The sequence below is a fragment of the Eufriesea mexicana genome, unplaced genomic scaffold, assembly GCF_001483705.2.
Source record: "Eufriesea mexicana isolate 0111107269 unplaced genomic scaffold, ASM148370v2 scaffold2824, whole genome shotgun sequence".
Classification (NCBI taxonomy): Eukaryota; Metazoa; Arthropoda; class Insecta; order Hymenoptera; family Apidae; genus Eufriesea; species Eufriesea mexicana.
The window spans coordinates 239,376-252,728 of NW_016910878.1; the positions used below are offsets into that span (position 1 = coordinate 239,376).

The 13,353-nt window shown below is 35.6% G+C and overlaps 1 protein-coding gene across 1 annotated transcript in view; it reads left to right on the forward strand.

Annotated features, from left to right (window-relative positions):
- Positions 1-13,053, forward strand: part of iav (transient receptor potential cation channel subfamily V iav) — a 72,735-nt gene extending 59,682 nt beyond the window's left edge. The window contains exons 11-13 of the mRNA XM_017904161.1: positions 2,808-3,056; positions 3,973-4,276; positions 12,574-13,053. Coding sequence (XP_017759650.1) covers positions 2,808-3,056; positions 3,973-4,276; positions 12,574-12,751 — 731 coding nt within the window. The 3' untranslated portion in view covers positions 12,752-13,053. The remainder of the gene's footprint in view (positions 1-2,807; positions 3,057-3,972; positions 4,277-12,573) is intronic.
- Positions 13,054-13,353: the final 300 nt, after the last annotated feature.

Consider the following 13,353-nt stretch of genomic DNA (forward strand, 5'->3'; position numbering starts at 1 on the left):
TTATTAAAGCGTGAATGAAACAAGAAACTATATTGGTGAACCTGAAAGATAATGTGCAAGCAAGGAATGATTTATGACCTTTCGCCTGTTAAGCATGCGGTTATCATAAATTAGTAAACTTTCAATCGATTTTTCTTCGTTAACCAAAAATTGTAGACTTTTAATAGTCTGTAGACAGATACCACTTTAATTCTAATTAATCTTTTTTCGTTCACTAGGAATTGGAAATTTATAATGTTTTAAAACAGCCATTATGGGTCTTTTAGTTTTAATTTGATTTTCTTGACTGAAAATTAAAGACTTCCAATCTTCTAGAACAACCACTATTAGTCTTTTACTTTTAATTTCATTTTCTTGATCCTCTACAAATTGTAGCTTTTCAGTTCTTTAGGGAAGTCACTATGAGTATTTTAATATTAATTTAATTTTCTTGCTGGAATACAAATTGTAAGCTTTCAATGTTGCAGTGTAGTCATCATTAGGCTTTTAGTTTTAATACAATTTTTTTTAGCAGAAAGTAAAAGCTCTCAATATTTTCCAACAACTACTGATAGTATTTTGCTGTTTACTTAATCTTCATCATTGATCTTTGTAGAAAAGGTTATAGTCTTTCACTATAATTAAGTACCTACTAATTTGTTTAATTATCATTTCTAGTTCAATATTTCCATTAACAAAGAACGTATTCAATATAATTACTATTTGAGTCACAATAATTATACTTCTCTACCTATATTCCAACTTTTTACATTTTTTACTAAATTATATTCATAAGATTAAGTTACCTTCTGCGTATTTTGTATCACATACCCATAGTTCAATTTTTTTATCTCCATCGATACATATAAAGTGCGCATTTATTTTCCAAAAATTGTCTAATTATACGCTAGAAAAGGTTCTTGTTTAAGTCACCTTTTACTATTTCACGACTAAAACATTCGGAACGTAGTCGGTTACAAGATACGTGGAACATTTCAACGATCTTAATTACATAGATATTTATCAAACTATCGACGTGGGTTGATTAACGTTTCGAAACGGAATACTCGAAATATTTTGCAGCAACGTCGGTGTTTCCGTTGTCCTTGATCCCGTTTCCGCTCTCGAGCGACAGAACAAAATGTCGCTGTTTCAGGCATCGGTGCACAACAAGCATTTCCCATTTTTGCTCGCCCCCTCTCCGCTTCCACGAAAAATAATTCACATTCGTCAGGATTTAACGCAGCTTTGCCAACTTTTATTACACAACCGCTGCGTGCAGGATGTTAATAAAACTTTGGGACGAGTCTGCGCATTAAAATAATGAAAGCTAGTCTATTTGCCCCGTTGGAAGCACCCCGACGTAGCGTCAGGAACGACTAGAAACATTCTCATTTAGAATCGAACCCGAGAATCGAATGGAATAAAACGATCTTCAGCGAGCTTCTATTGCCCGTCAGTTTTCAATTGGATAAATTTTTCTAATGGGAAAAATAAAATATCGTAATGAAACACACGATGAATGCGTGTACTTTGCGTCCATCAGGTTCTCTCTTTGACGTAGGAGGAATTAGAGAAAAATAGATGAATTTGATTTTGTTCGATATGAGTGGCTTCTTTTTGTTGGATATAGCAGTGGAATAAATTAAATTTATTTGTAGTTGGCATTTCGTTTACATATTTGATGTTTTCAGTTTAGTTCTACCTGTTTATTATCCCTGTTAATTCTACGTGCCTGTCCATTATTCACAACGTGGAGCTGAGTGGAGTATTTTTCTGTTGTTCTGAGGAGATGCATAGAATGGGAATAAAAAATTTTATTTGGAGTTAATAATAATCAGAGTTGATGAATATAGCAACAAAATTAAAGTTTCTAGCATTTTTATACTATTTGAGCCAATGGTTGATCTATAGTGCCTATTGTTTTGGAGAAATGCATAGAATAATATTGGAATAAAATTTGCTGTTTGAGGTAATCAATAATTAGAGTTGTTGAATGTCATAGCAGGATGAGAGCTTAATGTGACATTTATCTGAATTAAAAACTATTTGTTAATCTTCTATATTATTGATTTTACAATGTTAATTGATATATCTTTCTGTAGTCAGGAACATGGTATCAGTTAATCCCATATTCTTTAGTTTCTTACGACGGATATGCTAATCTGTTGGATCTCAAGGTATATCTCATGAGACGAATACAGAGGACTCGTAAACTAAACAAGGCGCGAAGAGAGGAGCATTTTTGCATGCAAGAAGATAAGAATGGCAGCGAGGAGCGAGATGGACGTAATTTTTGGTGACAACGCGTCATAAACAAAAACGTTCCATAAGATACGAGTAACCACGTAACAAAGAACTCCAGAACGTTGTTCTGTCTTAATTCTTATGAAATTTAGAATTATAAAAAGAGAAAAAAATAATTAAGTAAAATTTCAATAATAAAAATTCTCTAAAAAAATCTAATTCCTAGGTTTCTCCAATAAAATAATATTTCAGGAATAAAGAAAAAATATTCCTAAACATGTCATTTGAATTTGGATGTACTGAACTTTCAAAAGGAACAAAGTCAAAGAGATCAAAAAATCACTGTAAAATCTGTGCTTTTAAAAATCTTCGTATATTTCTCAAATCGTGAAGTTAGAATAACGATAAACAAAAGGAAAGAAAAGAATAATTTCAAGTCAAAAAGCTACTAGGTTACACGATGGTTGAGCACGTTTTACAAGGAACGTGTCCATCTCGCTTTTTCGCAAATTTAACAAGCTCTGTTTCGCAATGGGATGAACGTTACAAAAAATATCAACGAACATCTATATTTGTTTCAGATTCAAGGCAGATCGAGGATTTTCAGGATCCGCTTTTGGAACTTGTGATTGCTTCCGAAAATACGAGTGATGCTGGCACGTTGTTGGAAATAGCAGAACGCGCAGCGGCGGATTTCGAGACTGGAGCCAGTTCGAAAATAAATTTACAAATTTTGGAGCAATTCACGATGACCAAGATACCCATGGAAGAAAAAGTCACCGTCAGGAAAAAGCAATATTTCGTCGAGTCGAGTGATAACGATTTTGGCGGTAGTAACAAACATACTTTAGTTCGTTGACAGTTAGTCTATTTAGTACGAGCAAAAATTGGAACCAAATCCGAAAGATTTCTAAAATATTCAAGCAACGAACAGCAGAGATTTCTTTACTCGGTATATTATTTTAATTGGTTGATTGGCAACGAATTTTATACGATTGTCAAATTTCTGAAACCTTTTCAATCCTGGAATCTGAATACAACGTTCCTGTCACGAGTTAAAAATAGTATTAAAAATTACTATTGCATAGTACATTTTTATTTATGACTATATTATTCGCATGGCTGTTATCGCATATTTTTATAAAATTTCGGAATTAAAAATTCACGTATGAAAACACGCACACAGAAGATTCACCTCAACATACATGTTCATATAAACCGCTTATAATTCAACAACAATGTACATCGCTTTAATAATTCAAAGCTAACACGATAACTACACAGGTATAACTACGGCTCAAAGAGTTAATTACTCCAATAGAGAGTTATTTGTGTAATTAAATTGTTTAATGACTTATAACCGCGCTGTAACAATTTGTCTTGTACTATGAAATTCCTTTATTCAGACAACTGTATATAACATAATTCCAACATATAACTCCATTCCAAAAAAAAAAAATGATGCGTCACAAGTAATGGACTACCTTCAAACCATCAATCTACCCTTAAAACTCTTCACCCTCTTCCACCTATTGAAGTATCGCAAGCACGTTTATCGAGATATCAAAACCACTTCAACCAATTAAAATAATTAATCAAAATACCGAAATGAAAAAGGATCAACCACTTTAGCAGTACTGTATAATTAAAACGTCAAAAAGCAAAACTATCAGCGACGGCTGTAAGTTTCGCTGAAGGGCGTTAAGCGTCGCGTGAATTTCATGAAAATTGATTGTCTTATCGCAGGCGACAACCTGCTCGGAACCGAGGCCCGTCTACGTAGAATAAGATCAGCGAACAACAGATTTATCACGACACGGAGACGGTCGCGGCACGCCGACGACGACCTGTCATCCACGTCTTCCACATCCGTCGACAGAAATCCCCAATACCAGCCATTGCTCAACGGCCCTGAGGACTCGTCGAACCGTCAAATCGAAAGTCGGGACAGTTCCATCGAGGCAATTAAGCCGCAAGTAAAGCAGAACGAGCTATGCGACTCGGCGAAGGCCAAGGCTCAGAAGCGGCGACCGAAAACGGCCAGGAACAGGTAGCTAACTGCTAGTAAAGCTGTATGTAGCAAGACTGGTATTATTTTTCTTTTATTTAGTTGTTAACTGGATCGTGTGTTAATAGCGAATTTCTTTAGTTGCAGAATTAGAAACCAAAGAAGGTCAAGATAGCTTTGATTGGATTCATTTTAGCTCCTAGTGATATTTGATATTTTAAGAACAGTTAGATTATTTTTTCCAAAAATAGTAATAGCTCATTGATACTTCATTTCCACGTGTTCTTTTATTAGGTGTGTAAATTAATATCCTGCTCTTAGATTAATACCTTTTAATAACTGTTTTAAATTCTGACGTTTAATTAGAATTAGTAGTAATGACAAATCCTAATATTTTTACATTAGGGTGATTTAAAATATTGTTATCTATATTTGCATGCATCTGGTCTGAGCTGAAGAAAAATATTGCTTAATATATACTAGTTTTTATTTATTCTATTTTCCATAATATTCAAAGAATTAAATAAAGGCGAATTTATATTAGAAGCAAAGCTGCCATAGTCCCTCTTAGTAAAAAATAATGATAGAAAGTGACAAATTTATAACGTTTATTTCACAAGTGAGATTCGAATTGGTACCAATTTACACACCTAATAATTTCCATGGAATATCAGAGAGCTAGTTGACGAGTTAATAATTGAATAATTCGGTAATTTAGCAGAGGGCAAATTCTTAGTTACAATGGAGAAGCGTAAATAAGTAACGGAGCTGCAACGAAATGGCAATCGCATTGAAAGATCCAGTTTCACGCAATTTACTCCCATTTCGACCACCAATCGTAAAATCCTCTCCATCCCTCGCACAGCGATATTCCGCCCAGCGCCAGACATTTCACCGCCACCCTTATCATCCCTAACCATCGATCCAATTACCCGTCTCCGATTCGAATTTTCCGCAGAAAAGCAAACACATCCATGTTGGACAAAGACGTATACACGTAACAAAGCAATTATCACTTAAAGAAGAGGGCAAATGGAAATCCGTGGCGCGGCTGAACGAGCTTCTTTGGGCTTTAATGAAATTTCATCGAGCCACCTCCGCAACCCCCGTGGCACAGAAACGAAAGTACAGAAAACACACAATTTCCTGACCAGGCCTGGAAAAGTAATTACAACATAATAGTCGAGTTACAACAGTTGCCTGGCGTTCGTGTTAAAGTCACGACGTGACGCGCGCACAGACACACACACACGAGTACACGGGGTATGTACAATCAGACTGGAAACACCGGGAGCACACTATCAACAATCGATTCGTGTGTCGACATACCGGGACACGAGGAACACGCAATATTGGAACATAGATTTCCTATTTAGATTTGTCGAACGTTTCCTTCCACTATTTTCCGTACGGGGTTGAAAAACAGACAGGTTCGTTTCCATATGTGAGCGATGTACACTCGTGGACGGAATTAAAGGTGGATTTCGTAATTGTTTTACATCGCGGCTGTACGACGTTTCTTGTAACGATGGTAGATCTGGGAAGAGGATAATTCTATATGATTTCAGCATTCAATTGCTTCGCTCGTTCCAGCGGTCGTACACCACTTTCATTGCGGTATGACTTCATTACCGATTATTTCTGTCGTGGATGGTATATGTGACTTGGTGGTATGGGTGAAATGATAGGATAGGTCTCGAAGCATTATTCGTTTTTCGGGTCGTCGATGATGGAATTCTAGGGTGACCCAAGTTGTACCTAAAATTTATCTTATATATTTTCTTTCACTTTTTGGTGGATATGTTCTGTATTATTCTTTCTCGCTTTATGTTTCGAGTTATGTTTGATATTGTGGATTGAAATGGACACCAATATCTTCTACGCTTTTTAACAGTTATTGCATTTAGATAATAATATTTAAAGAATGAAAACAACTCGCAATAAATTATTTTAAGCAAAGATTGATTGATACTTTCTAGAAAGTTCTCCTCTCTCACTCTTATGAACTGTAACATACTCGTGTTTCCTCTTTGACAATTCTCACATAACTGTTTTATTCTGGCAGTAAATTCTTCTAAATATTTTTTCAAACATCATTCATACTAGTCTGCACTTATTATATTTAACCAACACTCACGGATATATCGTTTTTAGTGTGTATTTTATTGAGATATGTCATGTCTTAGTCAGTGCAGAATTAGGTGACTAGGAATTGTATTACATATTTACCTATTTCTTACAATTAGTCAGCAGATATGGCTAATTAATTCTTATTAATACTTGGTAATACTTGGTATTAATACTTGGTAATATTTTGGATCGTCTGATGGTTACTTAGGAATTTTTTTCCTATTTATTTCCATACTAATTTAATATTATTGTTGATATAGGTGTTGATATTATTATAAAACGAGGTTTCCCATGGAAAAAAAATCGAATTCCATATTTTATTGTTTGCGGTAGCAAGACAGCCTGTGTTACGGTGCCATTGTTATTATATGCGATTATTCAGTATCGGTGTGTATGGGGGTTGAATGTCTTCGATGATAAATTTATCACGCTGGGTGGTTAGTTTATCGTATATAAATCTCTCCTGAAGTCAACTCAATATTTATTGCAATTTTTGCTGCGTCGTATGTAACTATATTGTTATTTATCGTGGTCATAAAAAGATACGTCCTGCACGCGGCATGATATCTAAATTATATTTAATTATAGTGCCGAAATTTTGTGGTCTCGTAACGATATTAAATACGAATGACGAAGTGCACGTACGCAGCTGTTATTTCAGTTTCTATTTTATTATAAATTATTCCAAAAATTATTACAAGAAATAATATTTTTCTCCATTCGATCATCTACTTGCATGCTTTCTTGAACGAAATTTTTAATCTTCACGATCACAAATTTCTTAGGTAATATTTTTAATTGGAGTAATTATCTTTGTATCTCCACAAAAGTAGGAGAAATTGGAGAAAATAAAAACACTAATAGATTGATCTGAAAATTGTTATAAAATGGAAGGAGAAAATTATATAATGTTTGAATAGCATTATGCTTGACATAAGCATCGACAAATATCGTCATAGGTAAAAGAATCTAGATTACAAAAAACTCATTAGTCATAGCGATGACATTGACGAATCGATTGTTACAAGAAACGAGCTCTGACTAGACGATATCGATTCTTTTCGTTCGATAGATTCTTTTCAACGATAACAGCTTGTTATTTCGTGCTTAGATGTTAATGATTTTCTTGTCGGATGTCTTCATTTGAAAACAGATGGAATCATTCGTGTTACGCGATAAAGACATATCGCTGTACGTACATGTCTCCATTTATGATTTTATTTTTAATTAATTCTCATTTTCCATTCCAAGACCGCAGAGATAAATTATATTTTTCATTTTCGACACGGCAGCAATTCTAAAATTGAACACGTGGGTCGATGTCGTTTTAACAAATATACCTATTTATTTCGTTTTGCAATTAAATACGTGTTTCTGTCATCCTCTAGAATAATTAGAAAATATTGATCTTGATAACATTGATCGTATTTCCAGTTTTATTTCTTTTTTACAAAATTTTATGGCTTTATCGGCTACTCTTAAAGGGCTTATCTCCTTGAACCTAACAGGTTGCTCTCGTTTTCAAGTATACTATGTGGAAGTACTCTCTTGTAGTCATGGAATAATATAAAAATAAGGAAATAAAGGAAAAGATGGATTTTTCGAATTTTTCTTTCCAATTTTCATCGATTTTAATTGTTCTTTTTATTTTCTTCGTATTTAAAGAGTTTATTTCTTTGAACCTAATAGATTACCCTTGTTTTCAAGTATATCATATAGAAGTACTTTCTTGTAGTTATGCAATAATATAAAAATAAGGAAATAGAGAAAAAGGTGGATTTTTCGAATTTTTCCTTCCAATTTTCATCGATTTTAATCGTTCTTTTTATTTTCTTCGTATTTAAAGGGTTTATTTCCTTGAACCTAATAGATTGCTTTCGTTTTCAAGTATATCATATGGAAGTACTCTCTTGTAGTCTTGGAATAATATAAAAATTTAAAAATAAAGGAAAATATGGATTTTTCGAATTTTTCTTTCCAATTTTCATCGATTTTAATCGCTCTTTTTATTTTCTTCGTATTTGTTATTTTTTATTTCTTGAAACATTATATTTTTTGCATGTATCCCTAAGTGCATGTCATTTACAAGTAAATCTTGTACAGTATCTCTACATCTCACCGTCGAGTCATATTTTTTCAAACTTTTGCAACTAGAACGACGTTCCACTTTGCGTTTTAGCTTCTTGAACTGTTCGTATCTTTCGACACTTAGTCAGACATGTTTGAACAAATATAGAAAGCTTCGACGATTCTGTTATTCTAGATAGACTAATCACGAATGTATGCTTGAGATTATAACACTCGTCGAGCACGATTAGATAGGAAAATATTTAAAAATTCACGAACCGATACGATCCCAAGAAATTTCTATCTACGCTTCATCCATGGTACGAAAATTTAAATCATTGACATTTTGCATTTTAAATTCATCGATATCTCAAACATTCAGATACTAACTGATCAACTTTGTTTTCCGTAAATTTCTAAATTCTAATACCAAAGCACACGATTAGTCCTTAGCTTTTCATGAACTAATTAATCTTGATAGAGTACAGTCAGTTTAGCTTCCTAGTGACTGATTGAAGAAACTATAGAAGAGAGTGCTATAGATTCGATCAGCTTCGTTTCCTGTAAATTTTTCAATTCTAATACTAAAAACCATGATTAGTTTTTAACTATTCACAGTCGAGCCAATTAACCTCCATAGAGTTGCTTTAGCTTTTCTATGGAACATGTTACGCACACTGTAGAGAAAAATACTAGGTATAGCTCGAATCGACTCCATTGTTTGCAAATTTCTTAATTCTAATACGAGAACACAGAATTATTTTTCAACTTTCGCAACCGAGCCAATTAATTTCTATACGGTATAATCAATTCGATTTTCCTCATAAAAATTTTTAATTAATCAAAATTAAAATTCTTTTTATTCCCACGCCAAAAATCACAATTATTTCTTAATTTTCGAGTAACGGACTAATTATCTTTCGGAGAGTATCAATTTATCCCCCTATAATTAATCCTAACGTGAAAGTATAGAATTAGCTGTTAATTTTCTACGAACAAACCAATTAACTTCGATAGTTCATCTTTCCCGTGATTCATTCGACACACAACGAAGGGAAGTAACATATACTGGATGTAATAATCGTCCGAGTTGCTCTCCTCTCGTGTCAGAACTCCGGTTGCCTAGTAGGTAATCTGCAAAGAAGCGTGTTTCCGCTAAACAGGTGCCTCGCGTGGCAAACTTCTGTTGCAGATGCGTAAGATTTATTCTAACGTCGTTACTGAACGTCTTGCATTATACTCGCGAGGTAACGAGCACCATGGATTTCCGAGTAACACACAATGATTTCATTGTAACGATTAATCACTGCTCTAGTCTATAGTTTCGAGTGACTCATTCGCTGTTCTCTCTTTGTCTCGAATTACACGCACCTGCAAGTTCAGGAATGAAAAATTCTAGACTTCTGATGCCAGGATTCTCAACACAATCGAAAGAAGGCCACTATACAACCATTTTTCTTAGCCTCGACAGTGTCTCTGGTAGGCATAATCCGAGTACCAAGTACAAAGGAACTAACATAACAGTTCATGAAAAAAGAAAGAAATACAATTTTGGTATGAAATTTCGGAAAATTTATAATAGATAGGAAATATCTTAAATTTTGAGTGTAGTTCTTTGCTTGGTATCGTTTGTCAAAAATTATTCTTTAGAAAACGGTATCAATTACTAGGTTTCATCACACGCAGGTGGGTATGCATGGAGACCCTGGTCTTAGGGGTCTCACAACGGACCCCCTATTGGCAACCTTTTGTACCACAGATACTCCTGTCAAACATAGAGCAAAAGTTGAAAGTGTATCTCACACTGTGTCAGTGCCTTATAAAAGGGAATTCGAATCGATACACTAAATTTTAATACTCTACTTTCGCGATACTAGCATTTTTCATTTTAAAAGACTTTAATCACTCTAAGTTCTCAGGTAAATTGGGATTAAAAAAATATGTAGAAAACGCGAATAAATAAGAATTAATATGAAAGTCACGACACGCGATCGAAAATAACGAGTTTACACGTATAGAAAATATATATATATAATATATAGTACTGACCACTTACCCTTGACCGTTAGTCACCCCCTTTGCTCGAAAATTGACGGAAAGTCACAGTCACTGCCGATGTTGTCAATAATGACGTGTCTTCTATAACAACCAAAAATTTCTTGATTTTTTCGTCTTTATTATAAATTTACGTAATGTTTTTACTCTTTATGTAACACTTTATTTGGTTCAAAAATCGTGCCCCTTTAGAAGAATTCTCATTTTCCGGAAATTGAAGGTAACAGAGCGATTTCGATTACGAATCATTGTCCAGTAATAGTGAACTCTATAAGAATCACCTAATGGATATTACAAATTAGGGTAAAAGTTAAAATTTGTTGAACAATGTAATTGCATAGAAGCATATAAGTAATTAGCGTTATTTCAATCGTCTCGCCGATTACCTGCCCAAAATCGATCTTCGAATAAAACCAGGCGAAAGAACGTATTTCGTTTTTCATTTCGAAAATTTGAGCAAATTTTTAATTCCGGCTGCCGCGAATTGAATTGTCGCGAGTCGTATCAATCGTTCCATCATCGACTCTCGTCGCGCTATTTTTATTCGAAATCCTAGGACGACCGATGGGAACACGTTCGAACGAAATGATGAATAGCGGCCAAAACAAGTAATGCAAATTACCTTGGGCGAATTTCGAATTTTCCGCCGCGATATGTAATACAGGTTGCGCCCGTTTCCGTTACAGTTAGTTTCGGTGGAACGTCAACGTCCCATGTAATTATTCCATGGAACTCGATGCAGCGATAAATTATTAATCACTAGTTAATAATAATTCCTCAAACGAGCAGCCACGGGACAACGAAATCGGATCACGGCGTATGCAGTCGTTCGATAAACAGTATTGGAAATCACGCGAGCGCGATATTGCTGGTGAAAGAAGGAATTTAAGCGTTTCGAAGGGATGATCCGCGATATCGCCGATTATTAAAGGTAAATTGAAAGTTTTGCTTTATTAGACGGGGTGAACGCGAAGTGTGACTGTTTTCAGTGAAAATTTAGATTTTGCTGCGTAAAAGACGATAAGAGAGTTGAGCTCGTGAATATCGTCGCGTATGAATCGATTATTTATTATTTTCTTCTTCTTTCACTCGTGGTATAATAGGATTTAATAATAGAGGGTGAGGAAATTGTAGAGAATTTTAGAGAATTTTGCAGAATTTTAGAAAATATTTTCGTCTATGGAATATAAACACAGAGGTGATTTATAAGAGGTAATTGAGATTTAGGAAATTTTCAATTTCTATCTCAAATATTAATAGAATTCTTTTACTTTAATAATCATAGCCTACGTCTATGATAGAAAATATAATATCAGTCGTAAAATATAATATCGATGACGATTAGTCACTTCGTTCAGCTTACTTCACGCAGTATCAATTTTGTTATACATTCCAAAGTGTTAACACCAGTTTCGCATTACAGCAACGAGGAAAATACAAAATGCTGAAGATGATAGATAAAACATACAATATTACACCGCGCAAAAAGAAACGTTCCAATTTTCTTAATTTTAAAACTCCATCCATAACCCACCACTTCATCATCGCACCAGCACTCCTTACCAACATTAATATCCTTACAAGCTAGGATACAATCAACGGGAACATGGTATCTCGACAGCCGCCGACTCCACAGACCTGCAAACTTCCGCGCCCATATAGCTTCATTTTATCAGATACCACGTTGACAAACAGCACATACACAATTGAATTAACTCAGTTCGCGATCATTTGGCGTCATTACTCAGTCGCCGAGACGCCACCCAGCTGCTAGTCCAATTTCCAGACACGGTACCTCCATCACTTCCACCAATTGCATCCCAGTCTACCCGAACCTGTCTGCGACACCATCCCTCTATCTTCCTCGGCAAACCTAACCTCTCAGTGGAAAAAATAGCAGACGGTAAATAAAAAAGGAGAGAACCCTGTCTTATCAAAGTCTTCCGCCAAATTGCGACTCACAAAGAACCCATGTTCCCTGAATCCCTGAGTCCCTGATCCGAGCTAGTGTCCACGTAGTTGGTGTCCGTGGGCACACCGATTCACCGTCCGTTTAATGGTTTCTGTTCGCCACGATGCATGCACAGGGTGTCCCCGAAGGAAACAGAGGATACTGGCCCGAGGAGAAGAGAATCGATCGAGCGGAATAAGGCGGTTTCGCCGTCGACGTCGCCCACGGATCCGCTCGAGCCATGGAGCACACGCGGCATTAAGGACATGAACACGATATTGGCCTGGGAAGAGAACGCGCCGGACAGTCCTTAACGAAACTTTACGATATTATGCGCCGTGTACCTCCGGCTGGCTGCCCGACCGACAAAATGGCGCCGTTCTTGCCGCCATTTCGCGACGGATGTCCGGACCCGGCCACGGGGCAGCTTGGACCGCTCGAAACTCCGGATTCGAGGATGTAACGGCTTTTTCGAGGGATCAGTGGTAACTTTGGCAATGTCGAAGGAGACGTGTGCTTGTCAACGGCCAATATTTTTGTTGGGAACCAAAAATTTTACCGAAGCTTTGAGTTGGAACGAAATTGTGGCAATCGATGATAATTTGTAACGGGATACTGGGCACTGTTGTAAAAGAGGATTTAATCGATGATGTAAAAATTGGCGAATCGAGCTTTTGGATACCATTGGGATTAATTTGAGCGAGAAAATTGTAAAACATCGCCTGATTTTATTACACAAAATGGTTAAATATTGAAATTCGTGGGAACTTGACCAAGAGATTATTGTTTTCATTCGCGATTGGTATGATGAGTACACTTAGAGTTTGTTTAGCTGGTTAAATTCTGATAAACAAGATTCAAATTTATTAAATATTCCATCGTGCATTTACGTATGATTGGCAGAGTCTAGTACGAA